Source organism: Emydura macquarii, unplaced genomic scaffold (genome assembly GCF_026122565.2).
Source record: "Emydura macquarii macquarii isolate MOO-44397 ecotype Brisbane River unplaced genomic scaffold, CSIRO-AGI_Emac_v2 contig_2636, whole genome shotgun sequence".
In the NCBI taxonomy this organism is placed as follows: domain Eukaryota; kingdom Metazoa; phylum Chordata; order Testudines; family Chelidae; genus Emydura; species Emydura macquarii.
The window spans coordinates 26,189,336-26,206,768 of record NW_027132773.1 but is presented as its reverse complement, the minus strand read 5'-3'; the positions used below and the strand labels follow the sequence as shown (position 1 = coordinate 26,206,768).

The following is a 17,433-nucleotide window of genomic DNA, read 5'->3' as shown; positions in this document are numbered from 1 at the left end:
CTCCAGGGACGGAGGAGGCTTGTTGGACTGTGAATGTTCTGGACCTCACTATTGGGCATGGAGTGGGTGTGACAGAGTAAAACAGACAGGAAAGGGGAAATGGCCACTTGACCATTATATGACTCAGCAGGTGTTTTAAGGAAGGTGGCATCCTCTTTCTGGGGCTAAGAGAGAAAAGGCATTGGGGACTGTAACCTGCTAGGGGTGGGGAAATCATTTTGTTTTATGTTACTTCATGAATAAGTTTTTGGTTTGAATAATAATAAATTGTCCCCTGAGGCAAGGGCCTGAAATGGACTTGGGCTGGTTCTTTCCTGGCTGTTGATAGAGATCTCCTGCTTACACAATCAAAACACAAATTTACACTGTGTTCCCTAGCCTGAGTGGGTACTAGATTACATAAACCATTGGTTTTATGAAAAGCATAAGGCTGGGTTTCTACTATATTGACTCCCTAATCAAGAGATCTCAGGCACAATAATCCAGTCAAGATTCTAGAAGCTACACCTTTCTACCATATTCCATAAGATATTTTCCCTATTTTGAAACCTGATTGAAAATACAGATATTTATTATGGAAAATAAAGAACTTCAACCACTTTAGAGCCACTCATGCCTTTATAAATATCTTAGAAAAATCTATTTGAAGCTATGATGAAGGAATATGCTCATTAATCTGACGTTAAAAAAACACACTATTTACTGTAGTAAATATGAACAACTATAAAAAATCTTGCATACAGCTAGCTAGCGGAATTTATCTGGAAATCAGGTTTAAAATTAGTGTTAAATAGTTTAGAGAGGAGATAATTAATAGAGGATCTGACAAGTATATAATAAATGATATAGGAAAGGTCCCATTTGTATTTAATCAAAATAATAAAGCAATGTAAAATTCAAGTAAGTGTGAGATCTGAATGTACACAACTAGTATAGATTGGGAGCTTTAGTACTGGGAATCTTGGGAAGGTGGGGTTCAGGAAACTGGATGGGCCAAGGAGAATGGGAGCAGGGACTTGGAATCTGAGGAGCAGGATCCTAAAGTCTTATGGAGAGGGAACCTTTGGGAACTGAGGGCTTGGGGAGGGGGGCCGGAAGCTGCCCCCGGAGCTAGGGAGCAGTAGCTACAGTGTAGGAGTTAGCTGGATATGATGGTTTGGAGCTGCCTGGAGATGTGAAGAGAGAGAGAAAATCTAGGTAGGATGCACATAGAGCATAGACAAATCAAGGCACCTGGTCACTTTTGTAAATGCTAATAAAATTTCTTGAAATAATAAATTGGTGAAAAACTAATATCTATATTTTAAAAAATAGAATTCAGTTGTATTATATAAAAGATACTGGCCAGAGATAGATACAAGAGTTGTTTACTATTCCATCGGACTTGAAGAATGGCACTAGTATACAGCATATCATTGTTTTATGGTGCTGACATTGAATACAACTCCAAAAATTCACTTATGACCTTAAGCCCTACCATGAATTTCTTCCCAAGAAATTAATGAGCCAATAACCGTGCCAACTGTCTAAGAGATGGCTTCCATTTTTAATATTTTCCCTGTTTTAGCATATTTCTCTCTTTTCTATTGATGGGGAGAGCAGGTTGTTTATTGTACACATTTCCTCATCAAGCCAGAGATAGCAGCAAGGGGTGTGCACAAAGGGAAATCTCCATTGATTTGCTCATTTCATTTCCTTTTGGCAGAAACAGAGGAAATTTATTTGATTTTCTCATTTACTGTGAGCTGAAAATAACAACCTGTAAATTACACTAAGGAGGTCGAGAAAGGTACACCTACAGGGAAACACATTCTAACAGCTTAAACAGCAAACTGTAGAAATATGACTGGATGTAAATCACAAATTCATTACAATCCATCAGATTGGCCCTCCCACTATTTTTGTAAATACATCTGGCAGAAACCTCCATTGACTGTCCCACAAGGGCAATCTACATTTTTCTCACTGGTGCTAGCAGCCTTGTGGGCAGTGGTATCTTCCTGCCAATGGTGCGTTTACCAGTGTGTCATTTAACTTTGCTCAGAGCAGGCCTAAATGACACAAAGGTAGAAAACACCAGGTTACACTCACTCTTCTACCATTTCTTGTACAGTTGGAGGTGCCACTGGTGTTTGAGTGAGGAGGGGAGAATGTCAGCTAACAGTACACAAGGCAAGGCCCGGGACTGTGGACAGACTTGGGACAGGGTTGAAGAAGAGGTGTGTAAGAGCGAAAGCTTGTCTCTCTCAGCAACATAAGCTGGTCCAATAAAAGATATTCCCTCACCCACCTTATCTCTGCCTTTAAGGAATGCAGCTCTGTGAGGCAGGTGGGAAATAATGGGGGAGAGATGCTAGGGCAGCTGCTACCTCAGTTTTTGCAGAAGCCATTCCCAACTCCTTCTTAGCCTAACGTATTGCTACTGTACATAGTGTAGTAAATTATAGTGTAGCGATGAACTGTGCCACAGAGTACTTGTACATTATGTTGCAATTGTGCAAGAGGCTGTGATGTAGGCATGCGGGGCGTCGGACACATGCACGGGGTGTAGTGTGTGCACAAAGCGCTCCGGGCAGCGCGTCTTGATGCGGCCGTGCGCTTTATGGTGCCACTACGTATCCAGCGGCGGTAGCTCGGCAGCTTGACTCCAACTGTGCGCTGCGCGAGCCAGGACACTGCACGACTCCGGTACAATCCGTTGCAGCGGGCGGGAGATAGTAGGAGGGAAGCACAGCTCGTGCCTCCCCCCCACCACGTGGGTGGCTATCCAGCCGCGAGCCCAACTTCCTCCTGCCCGCAACGCAGCCGGCCCGCGCGCCCGGCCAGGCACCTGTGTGTGTGGGCGGGGCGAGGGCAAGCCGGCTGCGGCGCCTGCGTAGTGCGCTTCCCCCGAGCCTTCGCGGCCGCAGTCACTTCCTGCCTCTGTGGCCATCCGGCTCCGGGGTCAGTGGCCGCCGCTCCCGCTGCGCCGGCGGGACACGGGACGCGGTGAAGTTTAGTTCGGGGAGGACAGGACGGAGAAATAGTCCGCCCGGCGGAGGCTCGCTCCGCGGGCGCCGCATCACGCCCCGTTCCCCTGCCTCCGGCCGCCGCGCGGCTTTGGCGCCTGCTGTCACCTGCCGGCTCCGCGCGGGACCCGCTCGGCTCAATCCCGGCCGCCGTCGTGCTCCCCGCGGGGCTCGTGGGCGAGCCGAGCCGAGCCGAGCCGAGCGCCCGGAACAGGAGCTGGCGGCTGCCCCGCACGCACCCGGTCCCCAGGAGCCTCCGTAAGTGCAGCCGGGCCCCGCGGGGCTGCTGCTGCTGCTGCTGCTACCCGGGGAAGGCGCAAGCTGCCCTGAACCCTGTGTGCGGGGCGGGCTCGCCCCCCTCCGGCGCCCGGCTGTCCCGCTCTCCGCGCGCGCCGGGCGCTGCTCCGGCCTCGGCGCCGGGGCAGGGCTGGACCCCTCTTCCCCGGGAGTCGGGGCAGGGCCGGGTTCCTGGGGGACGGCGGGGTGTCGGGGCAGGGGGGAGGTTAGAGCACGGTTCTTCTTGCGGGCGGGGGAGGGGAGTTTCCCTGGCTCTCGTGTGGCAGTGAAAAGAGTTCGTGGTGGGGCCGGTCCTACAGCGCACGGGCCCCCAGTCGCACTTCAGCACCCGGCACAGAGCAGCGGCGCAGCTGCAAATTTGGCAGCTGTGTTCAAGATTGTTTGTTGATAGGAACTACAGTTAGGTTTTCACAGTGGTATGGGTGCTTGATGTTACTGGGGGGATGAATCAGGAGAATCTCATCAGCTGCTGGGAGTCTAGGGGTTTTTTAACCATCATAAGTGCTATGGTGATACAAGGAATAGTAACTGAAAGGTAGAATGGGCCCCCACAACTGGGCAAAGTGGTGCTGACAAACATAAGGGCCCTCCAAAACATAGATCTGTGTGCAGCCATGTGTTTTGCACATGCCTAACCTGGGTCCCCTTGTAGGAGCCAGGGATTCAAAATGCTGGTTATTTGGTCTTGATTTAGGGGTGTGACTGGAATTTGGGAAGAAGAAGAGTTTCCTTGATTCTATAACTCTAGAAACTTTTGCCCCTCATTGACATGCACTGGAGTAAACAGATAAACAGATCTTTTTAGATTTGAAAATGGTTTAAACAATATAGACTTTGTATCTTAAAAAAGGCATAGTTGACTTCTGAGTGGGTTCAGTCTTGTGTTAGTCTTTAGGAAGTGGGGATATGATGTTAGTGTTGATTAAGTCTTATGGTCTGGGAGGTGACAGAGAATTTGCTTATTTTAGCAGAAACGAGCTGCTGGATGTAGAAGGAAAGTAGGTCGTGCACACAGAAAATGCCTCTAAGGGATAAGTGTTGTCAGACTGACCATCATCACCATGGATGCTGTGAACCAGGTATAGTGCTATGTAATGCTTTGCTTTTTCAAACTATTCTGTTCTCTAAGAAGCTTTCAGAAACTGGCTGTGACATCAAAAACGTGTTGTAATAATGAAGCCATTTCATGCGCAAGTATGAAGTTTCCTAATTTCAGTTTTTTTAAATGTTTTTTTAAATATCCTAAAACTGTCACAGTAAATTACTTCAGGAAGATCAGGTTCTCAGTTCTTACAGGGTGCGTAATAACCCCCAAGCCCACATGAGCATTGTGTGCACTGAACTGAGGGAAAGGCAAGATATTCAGAACAGTCACCTTTTATCTGCATTTTTGAAAATTGTAGTGTTCTGATTTTTTTCTAGTTTGTAAGGTTTTTTTTGCATTATCTGATGCTCAAATGTAAGAAGATATATTTATCTTACGTTATCTGTTAAACATTCACAAAGTCATAGGTTTTGTTTTTGAGAAAAAACCTCCTAAACCACCACTATTGTTGTTTTGAAATTAGGTTTGTATAATAATGTGGAAAATGTCATATATAAAGATGTAAGTGTGCACTGTGGAGTCAGCCATCTTTTTGTTATGACACTTTTCATAATTGTTTCACGTAAACATTTAGAGTTGGAAGCTTCAAACAGAAATCTGTTTACCAATTTCTTCTTCTTTTGTCTATTGCTTTGTTGTGGTAAGGCTGTTTATGAGGAGGTTTCCTTTCTTTATCTCTCTCCGCCCCCCTTTTTGAAGGATGAATGACATTAATTTTTGGGACTAATAAGAGTAAAATGTGTTTTACCAACTCAGAAAGTGCATCCTCAGCTTAGCTAAAGGTAGTTTATAAATTGAATAGTCTTGACAATAAACCTTTTTACCTAAATAGAAACTTTTACTGTTACTGTAATGTTTTTAAAAATAGATTGAATATACAATTCTTGTCTTACAGCCATGCATTTTGTCCGGTTCACATATGAAACTCCGCTTGATGTCAAGTGGAAGTAGCACATGTTCATCAGAGGCAGTAGATAGCCCAAAGTGTACTTTTTTTTTGTTTTTTGTTTTGTTTTTTGTTGTTGGAAGAATGGCAAGTAGGTTAGCAGGATACAATATGTCATTGTTCTAGAGATCACCAAGCAATAGCTGATTAGTAATGGTTGTTATATGTGTATGTGTTTAACAGGGTTTATGGTAGGAGCATAGTTGGACAGAATAAAAAGTCCACTGTTCTCAGGCTGTTTTTTCTAAAGTAATCATTTTAGTTCAGTTTTGTATATAACTGCTCATATTTGAGGGCAGTATTTCCCTTTATCTTTGAAATTTGTCTAAATTATTTGTTTTAATGTTCAAAAATTGTTTTATCTTATGCATTGAGCCCTTTAATATAAATACACATGGTTTAATTGCAGTGTAGATGTTTTGGGACCCTCCCACTACACAGGGTCGTAGAGCCCAGGCTGTAGCCTGAGCCCAGATGTCTACACTTGAATTATACAGCCCTGGAACCTGTGTCAGTTGGCATGGGCCAGCCACGGGTGTCTAATTGCAGTGTAGACATATCTAAGGAGATCTGAGCCCTGAGTTTGCAAATACTTACATAAGTAACTTTATGCATGCGAGCCTCATTGAGGTAAATGAGGCTGTTCCTGTGTGTAAAATGATTCCTCTGTGTAAGTGTTTGCAGGATCAGGGCCATGGTGTCCATATCCATATTGATATGTACTATACATCAGTACATGCCACTTAAAATATTACTGTCTTGATCGCTGGATAGGTCTTAGTTCTTTAGTTACATGTTACTGAAATTTGTAAATATATTTTGATATTGTGTACAAAGAATGTGAGGCGAATCTAAATCAGAAATGCTACCCCACTTAAAAAGACATTTTGTAAATTTGAAGTTCACATGATTAAAAATATGCTTGAATGTACTGATGAATAGGAATTGCAGTATTTAATTTGCAGTAAATGTTAACTAGATATGTTCATACTTATTTAGTACATTTGTTCTAAATACTGCTTCTTTAAGGGCATATTCAACCATTGAATATAAATCCCGACCTTTGATTAAAGTCAATGGGATCTGCCCATATGCATGCAGATGTTGAATTTTGCATTTTCATTTTTTTTCACATACCTATTTTGTTTTTCCTTGCGCCAAAAAATGAGATGAGGATTTTATGAAGACACAGGGTGTGTTGAGTAATTCCAATCTAACAAGCAGTTCCATGAAGTGAGTAGTATAAGTTGTCAGGGACCACTAATGAATTATCTATCATTCACTTTTATTTTTGCGTAATTACATGTTTATATCAATGTTTATGAAACATACACAGGGCTATATGAATATACATTTAAAAAAAATCAAAATCACAACATACTACTTGAAATAAGCAACTTTGATAGATAATGTCACTCTCCAAATTAATTTCAACATCAAGGAGGTGAATGCAAAATTTCAAATGCCATCCTTAAGCCTTTCTTATTGTTACAAGGAATAGGGCTAGTCACCTTTATTAGCTCTCAACTTTGATGAAAAAAGGAACAAAATTTTCCTGATGACTGTCCTGTTTTTCAGCCAGCCTCAATTACTGATATGTGTGTGTGTCTCTTCTCTAACTGTCAACCTTGATGTCTTGCAGTGTATGTGTTGGAACCTGGTGATCCTCCTTTGTTACAGCAACCTCTGCAAATGTCAAAATCTGGTATTCAACAAATTATTGAGTGTTTTCGATCAGGTATGAGTATTTGTTTTGCCTTTTAGTTATTTCCTTGCTTCTATATATTAGAATACAAGTGTTTTAGTAAGGTTACTAATTTCATAAAGCCAATTTTCTACACATAATTGCAAAATGTTTGGCTGAGATTTAAGCTCTGTTCTTGTGACATCATCTGTTCCTATAGTAAGTATTTTCGTAAAAGGTGATGAAGACACAGTCCTAATTACATTATGCTATCTTCTTAAAACCACTTTATTTTTAAGTTACTAAGTTCAGAACGTTTCAAGGAATTTTGTTTTTGTGGCACAGTTGTCATCTCCGTTACAAATTCTGCCAAAGGTACATGCTTGTGTATCATCTTTTCTTGATGTTTTTTCTCAAGCTTTGAAAAGAGGATGAAAAAAATGTAATGTGTCTTGCACTATTATATTGATAGTACTGTAATAGCACTGGTTTTTTGTCTTCTCCAGTGCTGTTGGAGTTGGCTGTCTGCTCTGGGCCAGTAGTATCACCTAATGGCGATAGTCCAGGGTGTAATGTCTAATAGTGAGATTCCAAGGGTCGATTTCCCTGACAGATATAGTTCAGGATAGTGTCGCCCACTGGCAAGAGGATGTAGGGGAACCCGAGGCCCACCATACTCCACTGGGTTCTGACCTTCAAAACAGTGGTCCTTGCGCAGGGCTCAGGGCCTGATATCTCTAAGTGCACTCCCTGGGTTACTTCCTACCCTTATTCCTGTCCCTTGGGTTCTCCAGAATCTCTTCCGCTTAACACCATGAGTTGTCACCCTCAGCTCCTGCGGTCGACAGGCTTCCAGCAGCTTGGCTATGAGGCTCGATCCTGGTCCTAGAGCCCTGGTGGCTTCCCGGCAGGAGTCTTCTGCACCTGAATGCTCTCCTCCTTGTTCAGCCCAGATTGAACTGAGTTGCTCCATATTAAATGCTCCCTCCACTGGCAGCATGCCCAGCAGAGGTGAGGGGGTGTTGCCTCTTGGTTGGTACACCCTGTCACAAGTACCAGTACTTGACAATGAACATATGTACCTGACAATAAAAACAGGTCTGCCCTTGTAATGGATCAATCTGAAAAGTACTAACGTGCATTTTTATTTCTACAGTTCACAGAATAAAAACACAGAGATACAGTATCTGTGTTAAGTTTTAGGAGATTTCTTTCATGCTAACATCTATATTTATTTAGAGATTTTCCTTTTAGATATGTGGCAGTAGAGCTATATATGTATGATGGAAAGACTTGTGAATCACCTCTTACTATACAGCTACCAAAATTATGGCGGTGCTAGCTCCTGCAGTTCTGTGGTATGACATTTCCGTATTCTCCCTTCATTTGCATGTAAGGAAACATATAATACAGTGACCAGAGTGAAAATGGGATGTGTGAGATACATCATCTGTGACCTTTTGTAAGAAGATGGAACATTTGGATGGAATTGCCTAAGGCCTCAAATTCATGTCTGTGCCCTTCTCCCACCTGAAGCGGATTAGCTGGAGTCTCCCCCGTGGGTAGCAGAGTGACCTAATTTCAAGTAATTTGTCCCCAGGCTACTCCAGAATGTCTTTATTGGCATGTCATAAATCCATGACTAACTTCCCTCTGTTTTACTCATTTACATCAAGAGTATTGGTCAGAAAGAAAAATAATTTTTGACAGGATTTTACTAGTTACTACTTTTGAACAAATGATAGTTCATTATGGAAGAAACCTTTTGATTCTTCCAGTAAGCTTTTAAGTGAAGTAGGGCAAGAGAGCAGGGTGTTCTCACCCTCAATAAGCAGTTCCAACAGAGGTTTTTCCCAATCTAATAATGTTAAATATAAAAAAAAAAAAAATACACATGGCTTTGGCTCACTGTTAAGGGGGTATGCATGCTGAATGCTATTATGCCACAAGAACAAATTGTTGAAGTTTTGAAAGATAAAATTGCATACGTGATACACAAACATGATTTTTGTGACTAGTGCAGTGCTTCTTGTCTGTGCGGTATTTGCACTAGCTGAAGTCCTGTGCCAGTCTTCTGTAGTCTTCATGATTGGCTAATTTCATAATATTACTTGGGTTTGACAAGCTGACAACTGCCTACTAGCCAGAAATAAATATAAAAGATGGAGACACTTCAGTGGAATTGAGAGGCAGTATCCTAGTGAGATGCCTACTGTTCATTGCATCCATCCCCACTTCTCATAAAGCTGGATGAGATCTTTCCTCTTCCTTTTCCCCTGCAGTGTTCCCACAACAGCAGGGGAGATTGTCTCTCTTCTGCTGACTGTTTCCCAAAACTTTACAGTTAAACTCACAAGAATCTGGTTATTTTCACTCTTGCATAGTATATTTGGGCAGTAGCATCAATGAAATTGACTATTTTCTTGTAAATTTCATTTTACTGCTGCTAGTGGGGTAGAGGCATACTACCAGCACTAACCAGAAAATCTTTTGTCATGTGCCATTAGCAAATTGGAGGCCTTTCTCCCCTTCCAATCCTAATTAGTGCACTTAGTGGAATTTTGTCTGTATGCAGGGAATCTTCAGATATGTTTGGGTATGTTTTCCTCAATGGTTCCCTTTTGTGCAAAATTCAAGTGTTTCTGGATGAGATCCAGGTAAACAATTTGCCCTCAGAAGGGATTCTTTGCACATTTTTTCTCTAGCTTGGAGTTGCTATTAACTCTGTGTCTGAGTTGGTACTGTTTTTTTAAACCACTCCCCCCATGCTTAAGTGATGGCAGAAAAAATCATTTTTATTACAAATATATTATAGGTATTTCAAAAATATTTAATTATTTGAAGAAATTTGATTCAAGGGACTCTAAATTAGAACTTCACTTAAACAGAGTCCTTCTGTGAAGTGTCACCATGGACCTTGATTTTTTTTGATATTCTATGTCAACTTGGAGAATATCTTGATGATAACAGAGGTGATGACGACATCTGTCCAACATCAATATTCTTGATTTGGGACTCAGAAATTAACTTTAGCATATATTTTTCTGAGATATTGCATAGGATGATAAATGATCCTGCAGCATGGTGCTTTACTACACCAACAGGGTGAGATTTGTTTGATGCCAAATCTTCACAAGAAGTAAAATAGAATAAATACTAGATAAAATTGTATAATAAGAAATACATGGTATTCCTGTGAAACAGAGTTCTGAGAGAGAAACCAGAAGTGAAATAGGGGTTTTCTCTCTATTATCCAGTCATCTGAGAAATTCCATCCCAATGGGTTTTTAACTGGTCATAATGGTTTTTGAAGGGTGCTGTACCACCAGTACTTCTAGGAAGTACGTGCATGCATTGATGTGCATGGAAGAGTTCGAAAGAATAGGAGTTGTTCAAGAACATCTAAATCCGTGAAGTAGCAGTAATGACAACTTGTATGTTTTCCGTGTGCTCCATCTCACTGCAGGGTGAAGAAGTACTTCCTGGTGGCAGTAGAGGATTAAAGGAGAACACTAGAAAAATGAGGCATTCCTAGACTAGCTTAGAACATTTTTGTATGTGGGAGATTTAGGGGAGATATACCAATCAAATGAACTTGATCATTTTTGTCTGAATTCACAAACATTTTTTCTGAGAATTTATTTTTTTTTCTACTAAGTACAATTTAAAAACAGAAATGTGACAGTTAATAACTTCTTATAGCATTCACAAGAGCTTTTGCTGTTAAATTTCACTTTTTGTGTACTCCTCTGCTGCTATTGCTAATCGAATCCAAAGGAATTCTAGCATTCTACAGCTCAGGATGTGTATATCTTCAGGGTATACTTGGTGTGTACTTAATAGCAGTGGCTAAGTATCTGTTGTCTTATTTAAAGTTTAAACTCCTTTCATGTTTTTATAACTCAGTAATTAAAAACTCCCTTCAGGCTGTATTTTGGTATGCATGGTTTAAAATTGGGAACAAATACAGAGAACAAGAAAATATTTGGCACTTTCATTTTTAAGATATAGGAAGAAAGGGGCTGTGTGGAAACAAAAATACAGATTCAGTTTCTTTCTTTGCACTGGGAGGTTACCTTGCTTTTTACATCTTCATCCCCTCCTGTGTGTGTACACACACATATTTTGTAGACTGCTAGTCAGAATGTACTAGTGCACTCAAGTTTCATAGAAAATTAACAGCCACATTGTTTAAGTAAACTCATTTTTTTTCCTTTGTAAGTTTTATGTGAACTGTATACGTGTGGATAAAGTGCTGCTATCTTAGGTAATTGTATGGCTCCTGTTACCATAGTCTCTTCGCATCACATTAAAAAAGCGTGAATTTATTATTTCAATGCTGTCTGTGAGGGAGGGATATACTATTATGGGGAACCGGGGCACAGAGAAATTAAGTGACTTGCTCAACATCACACAGGAATTCTGGTGGAGCAAAGAATTGAACCCAGGTCGTCTTTGTCCCAGGTATGTGTCCAAACCAATGGACCATTCTTTCTCTGATGCACAATAGGTCAAAAAAGTCTGCAAATAGTTCCTAAGTACTTAATATACTAGTCTTCAATTAAAGAGTCCCTGTATGGTCTCTTGAAGTTTTTTTTTTTAACTGTATTCTTTTAAAGTACCTGAGTAAGTTGCCACAATAGATGAATCATTATAGTTTCTTGGATTTTTATACCCAATAAATTTTTATAAAAATGTCTAAAATCACACACACTTCCTTGAAAGATTCTCTTTATTTTTTCAACTCTCTTTAAAAGAAAAAACACAATACAATTAATAGGGTTTGTCTTAAGCTCTCTAAAAGCTAATACAGTGGGAGATAATGCTGCCATTTTTAACTCACTCTGTTGTGCCTAGTTATTGGTGGTGGTGCTCCGAAGCCTCTAGCACAGCATCATTACCCAGTTTCTATATATGGTATTACTACTCATCTGATAAATGTTACAAAGGCAGACAGGGACAAAACATTTGAAGGAGAAGTGAAGACGAAATGGTAGCATTACAAACAGTGCATACCTGAAACAGAAAAAGACTTCGATCCTTTCACCACAGATGAAATAGATAGAAGGGGCAGGTAGAACACTGAAAATAGGTAAAGCCTGTGGACTTGATAACATCTCCCCTGAATTCCTGAAGAACCCTGGAAGAACTATTAGACATTGGCTAGCCATGTTTCTCTTTAGTCATTCAGGAGAATAAAATATCTAAGATCAGTCACAGAGCAAAAGTAATAGCCTTACTAAAACCTGAGACTATCAATTTGCAACTAGTTAGCACCCCATCTCTGTGCTAAACTGCATGTGCAAATTATTTGAAAGAATTATCTTTCATAGTCTTTTTTCCTCCACTATTGATGAGACTTCTGAGTGTAGATCAAGTAGGTTTCAGACCAAACCACAGTACCTTTGACCAAGTGTTGGCACTCACTATCTACATTGAGAGTGACTTCCAGACCAGGCAGAATATAGGCACAGTACAGCAAAACCCATTTATCTGATCCTCTGTTATCCAGCTCTCCAAATTAACTGAACAACCAGCGCAGACAGGTTCAGAAGTGGCGATTTCTCCTGTGGCTGCTAGATGGCTCTGTAGTCTTGCACTTTCCCACTGTCCGGATTCTCTGAATTTTTGAATGTCCATTCTGGCCCTGGTCCCAATTAGGTAAGGGTTCTGCTATATTCCTATTTTCAAGCTTTAAATTTAGCCAATCCCTGTCTCATGACAAATCCAACAGTCCAGCATCCTGGTTTTGATCTTTCATGCCATCTTGAGATAAAGCTCAATCGCTTTAGATGCGGAATAGTTAGATGTGCTGCTAATAATGACAAGTGGGAGCCTTTGACTCCCCTTTTGCCACAGTGGCCAGTTAAAATGCGTAGGTCACATACTTGCAGGCTGCACCCATCAGAAAGGGCTGTCTGGTCTTCCTCATAAACATGAATAATTCCCTTCTCTCGTCTGTTGACTAGTTATGACATATAGATTAAATTGCTCGACTTGATTGTCTACGTAGATGCAATTGCAATATGTATACGTATGTATGGGGCTGACTGTGGACTTCAACAATGAGTGACACTTGTGCGTTTCATATGAACTGCAGAGTATAGGCAGAGATGATCTTCAGATAATATATCAGCCTGGACATCGAATGTTGTGGTTTAGATAGTTTAAGGTAGAAAACAGAAGTTCTTTGTGAATACTAAGTAACTCATAATATCCTAGTGTAAAGTTAATAATTGTGTATGTAATGCCAGGTCCACAGCTTATTAAGGTCAATGGGAGCCTTTACCTTCTCTTTAGGCTTTGAGATAGGATCATGTAGTTTTTGTCTGAATTCTAAAGAACTCAGATATTATGATGCTTTGTAGTGCTATCCACTTTTGACTTCAGTCAAGAATATCTTTAAAATGGTATGGTCAAAACACTGTCAAGATATACTGTTTAATTCATATTTTAAAAAATAAACTCTTGCTGTTTTTATTAAACACTATAAAATTTAAAATCGGCAGAACTTTAAAATCTCACACCTCAACATTTATTTTTTGTGTTTCACTCAAGTTGAATAAGCTGGGTTCACAATTCTACAGAAGACTCTTCCAATCAAAAATATTTGTCTGCTTACAGTGGACTAGATGGCTCAAATATTCAGTCATTTATGGAGCTTTTCACTAGTTCAAATCAAGTTTGATTTAGTAGTTATGTAAGGCTTTTTTTTTTTTTTTTTTTTTTTTAAAGACTTCTATTTTAATGATCTAGTATACTTAAGAAATTTAAAATAGAAACTCAGGTAAACCCCATCTTGATTAGCCAGTGCCTCTCTAAAGTTTGTATTGGACAAGAGTCCATATCACAAAAACTACCATCACTATAAGCACTCTTGTTCGCAGTTTCAGCACAGAGGCCAATGAAGGAATGGATTTGGAGTATGAGCTATTCTCTCACCCCTTTAATTGACCCTTCAGAAAAAGTCATGGTTGGAGCACGTTAGCAAGGCACTTCTGCACTTTATGTATATTTTTTTAAATTTGCATGCTTACAGACACAAACTCTATGCTTAATACAAAAGGTGCTGGCCTAAAACTAGTCTTAATTTCTGAATTTTTCTTCAGTGAGGAAGACAATAGGCAGACTAAATATACAGGTCCAAATTCTTGGGTACCCTTGTGTAACGGACTAGAATTTGTCTATTATTCTTTTTTCATTTTGTTGTATTCTTTACAATTTTCTGCTCTGTTTGACAGTCTTTTAGAGTGAAAGTGCTTTGTTGTACATCCTCAGTGCTGTCTGAGGATCTGAAAATGTGCTAAATAATTATTTAAATGACTAGGTGGCTGTTCTTTCCTTCCACCCGATAGGCAATTATATTTCCATTAACCAAATACTGTAGTATAAACTCCCTTTATTTTGTTTTATTCGTTTTAATCTTAAAGCTCAGTCCTTTTGCTTTTAACAATATCTGTAATCTTGATATTTTTTCTTTAGCCTAGTCTTTATGCAGTAATCCAGAACGCATGTAGCTGACTTACAAATGAAATAGATAATGGCATGTTATCTTGCATTATTTCCTGCTTTTGCACTGAAATTTGTTTGATTTGAAAATATTTTTGTTTAAATCAAATAGTGAGAGTTTAAAAAAAGTACCTTATTTTAATTGTAACATTTCTTTTGTTTCAGGAACTAAACAACTTAAACATATCTTGTTAAAAGACGTGGACACCATTTTTGAGTGTAAAATATGCCGCAGTCTCTTCAGAGGATTACCAAATTTAATTACTCATAAAAAGTTCTATTGTCCTCCAAGTCTCCAGATGGATGACAGTAAGTTTTATTCATTGAAATATTTAATCAAACAACCTACAGTTGAGGGAATTTACCCTTCTGTATTGTATGTAAAAACACCATTGGAAACAAGATGCAACTAATTTAACAGGTAAATTAGATCAATGAAGGACCTCCCTTTTATTAGCTTGTCACTTTCAGAATCATTCTTTCAATCTGTCTGAAACTCCCTTTGTGTGAAATGGGAGTTTTCTATGCAGAGAATGAGGGGAAAGTATGGTTCAAAGTTATTAATTTGGGCCACATGGCAATTTAAGGCCTTGGTTTGCAAATGTTTGAGGATGTGTGTAAGTTTACCCACATGAGTAAAGTTATGTATCTGTTCAGTTTTTTGCATGAGTTCAGGATCTAAGTAATGAAATTCAGTATAGTTGAGAATTCCTGTATTCCCATAGGAAAGAAGAGTGAGAAAATATAAATGAGGTTGGGTCTCGTATGAGATGAAGACTCTGAAGATTTCTCCCTTAAGGATCTAGAGCCAGGGCTGATAGCATTGTGATGTGCCATACAGTATTAGATAATTTCCATGTTAGCCTTGAAATATTTTTAATAGTTAGTAGTATCTTATTAATAACTTTAGAAGGACACTTTCAAGATCTAAAAGTTGGTCACTTGTACCTTTACACATGCCTCTTGTTAACATTTTCTTGCTTGAATTCTTGAGATTTTTGTTTTTTCCTTCAACCAATCCTTTCTGCAATAAGAAAAACACAAGATTGTTGATAAAGGACCTCAACATAATTTGCTGTTACAAAATGATTAGTATATTATGACAAAATATACCCTAAGTTAAAATAAGGTATACCCAGATTACAACCTATATTCTAACGGAGGTGGGGGAGACAAACTTACAAATGTGATAGCCTATGCCAAGCTATGTTCTAGCTCTAACACCTTGACATAGTATCTCTGAGTAAAGACAAGCTTTAAATCACTTTTAGTGACCTGTGAGGGAAGGGAAATATTGAACATTGAAAAAGCTTTTTGATAGAAATAGTAATGATGTGTATTGCAGTAGCACCCAGAAGCCTGAGATCAGATCATTGTGCTAGGTGTTACAAAACTTCTGAAGCTACAACAGACAAAGCATGGAAGGGGCAATGAAGGCATAGAGGTAAATTGCCTTGCCTGGTGTTACACTGCAGATTAGTGATACCCTTAGGAAACCTGGGTTCTCTTCCTAGCTATGTCTCCTCTTAAAATGCTGCATTGGAGCCACTGTAGCGCTTCAGTGTAGATGCTACCTATGCTGACAGGAGGGCTTCTCCCCTCGGTGTAGGTAATCCAACTCCTTGAGAACAGTAGCTAGGTTGATGAATGAATTCTTCCATTGAGCCATCGCTGTTCTACACTGAGGATTAGGTCGGCATAGCTATGTCTCTTAGGCATGTGGATTTTTCACACCGCTGAGACATAGAGCTATACCAGAGTAAATTCCTAGTGTAGACTAGGCCTAAGTCTTTGTCTTGTGCCTTACCCATTGGCCTACAATGCCTCTTTGACTAAGCTAATGGTCTACTTCCTCATTCCCATCTCATTTTAAAGCTATGTTCTTGCACAGAAATTTTACTTGTGCCTGCTGCTGCATTCAAGTAACAAGAGTGGGTTGATGTCATTCTAATACATTTCATTTAGCAACTGAAGATATGAGTATATATGAGATATAGTCGCTGGACTGAACCTGAAAAAAATAAACAAAAATAAAGGGAGGGGAGTGAAAAGTGTAGGATAAAACACATTTTGGACTCTAGATTCTAATTTTTGTATTCTATGTAATTTTTATCCATTGGATTATATGGAATTGAGCTATTAAAATTTTGCAGCTCATGTGTCTAACAGTTTATTAAAACCTTTTGGGAAAGGACCATATCTATAGTCTTTACAACAATGAGCACATTGACAGTTTATCAGTTTAAAAAGTATATATAATCAAGCATGTTTTTAAACCATGTTATCAATAGTTTCTGATTTGAAATTGAAAATGCATTGAGCAAATGCAACTGGCAATATTCCTGGATTAAAAATATTTGTTTCATTTATTATTCTTGCTGAATTAAGTGTAATGGGCAAATATTTTGTAGATATTAAATTTTAGAGAAGTATAATGTTAGATGTATTCAAGTTTGAGTATGGGGAAATAAGTCTGAAGAAAAGAATTTTTTATTCAAGGCTATTTTTCATCTTGCTTTAACTTAGGGATTGCGTTTCTATTGCTTTTCAATCTTTTTCTGTCCAAGTTGGATGTTTAAAAAAAGTGTAGATATTTGAAAATATTTTTCAAAGTTCTAGAATCTTTATCTGATAGCCAATAGTCCCTTTTATGTCACAGCCCCTACTTGTTGACTGTATAAGGAAGTGAGGAGTAAGGCCTCCCTTACTAGTCCTTGTTCCAGTAGTGGCTGTGGAAGGTAGGGAGCCTGTACTGGCTGCTTGTCTGATGTTCCTTCTCTTCCCACAAGAAGGGGATGAGGCGTAGGAGAAGTCTTGGCTCCCTACCTAAATTATTGACCAAAGTAGTTGGTCAAACACAGAGTGAATAAGCTTCTCCATAAAA

At 39.6% G+C, this 17,433-nt stretch overlaps 1 protein-coding gene across 4 annotated transcripts in view; it reads left to right on the top strand.

Moving 5' to 3' along the window:
* The first annotated feature begins 2,634 nt into the window (after positions 1 to 2,634).
* Positions 2,635 to 17,433, top strand: part of ZNF800 (zinc finger protein 800) — a 28,128-nt gene continuing 13,329 nt past the window's right edge. For 2 of the 4 annotated variants that reach the window (XM_067564322.1, XM_067564319.1), the window contains exons 1-4: positions 2,959 to 3,266; positions 4,277 to 4,384; positions 6,999 to 7,094; positions 14,715 to 14,858. In XM_067564322.1, coding sequence (XP_067420423.1) covers positions 4,324 to 4,384; positions 6,999 to 7,094; positions 14,715 to 14,858 — 301 coding nt within the window. In that variant the 5' untranslated portion in view covers positions 2,959 to 3,266; positions 4,277 to 4,323. Of the gene's footprint in view, positions 2,689 to 2,958; positions 3,267 to 4,273; positions 4,385 to 6,998; positions 7,095 to 14,714; positions 14,859 to 17,433 lie in introns of those variants that run through there. The other 2 variants (XM_067564321.1, XM_067564320.1) reach the window with 2 other exon arrangements.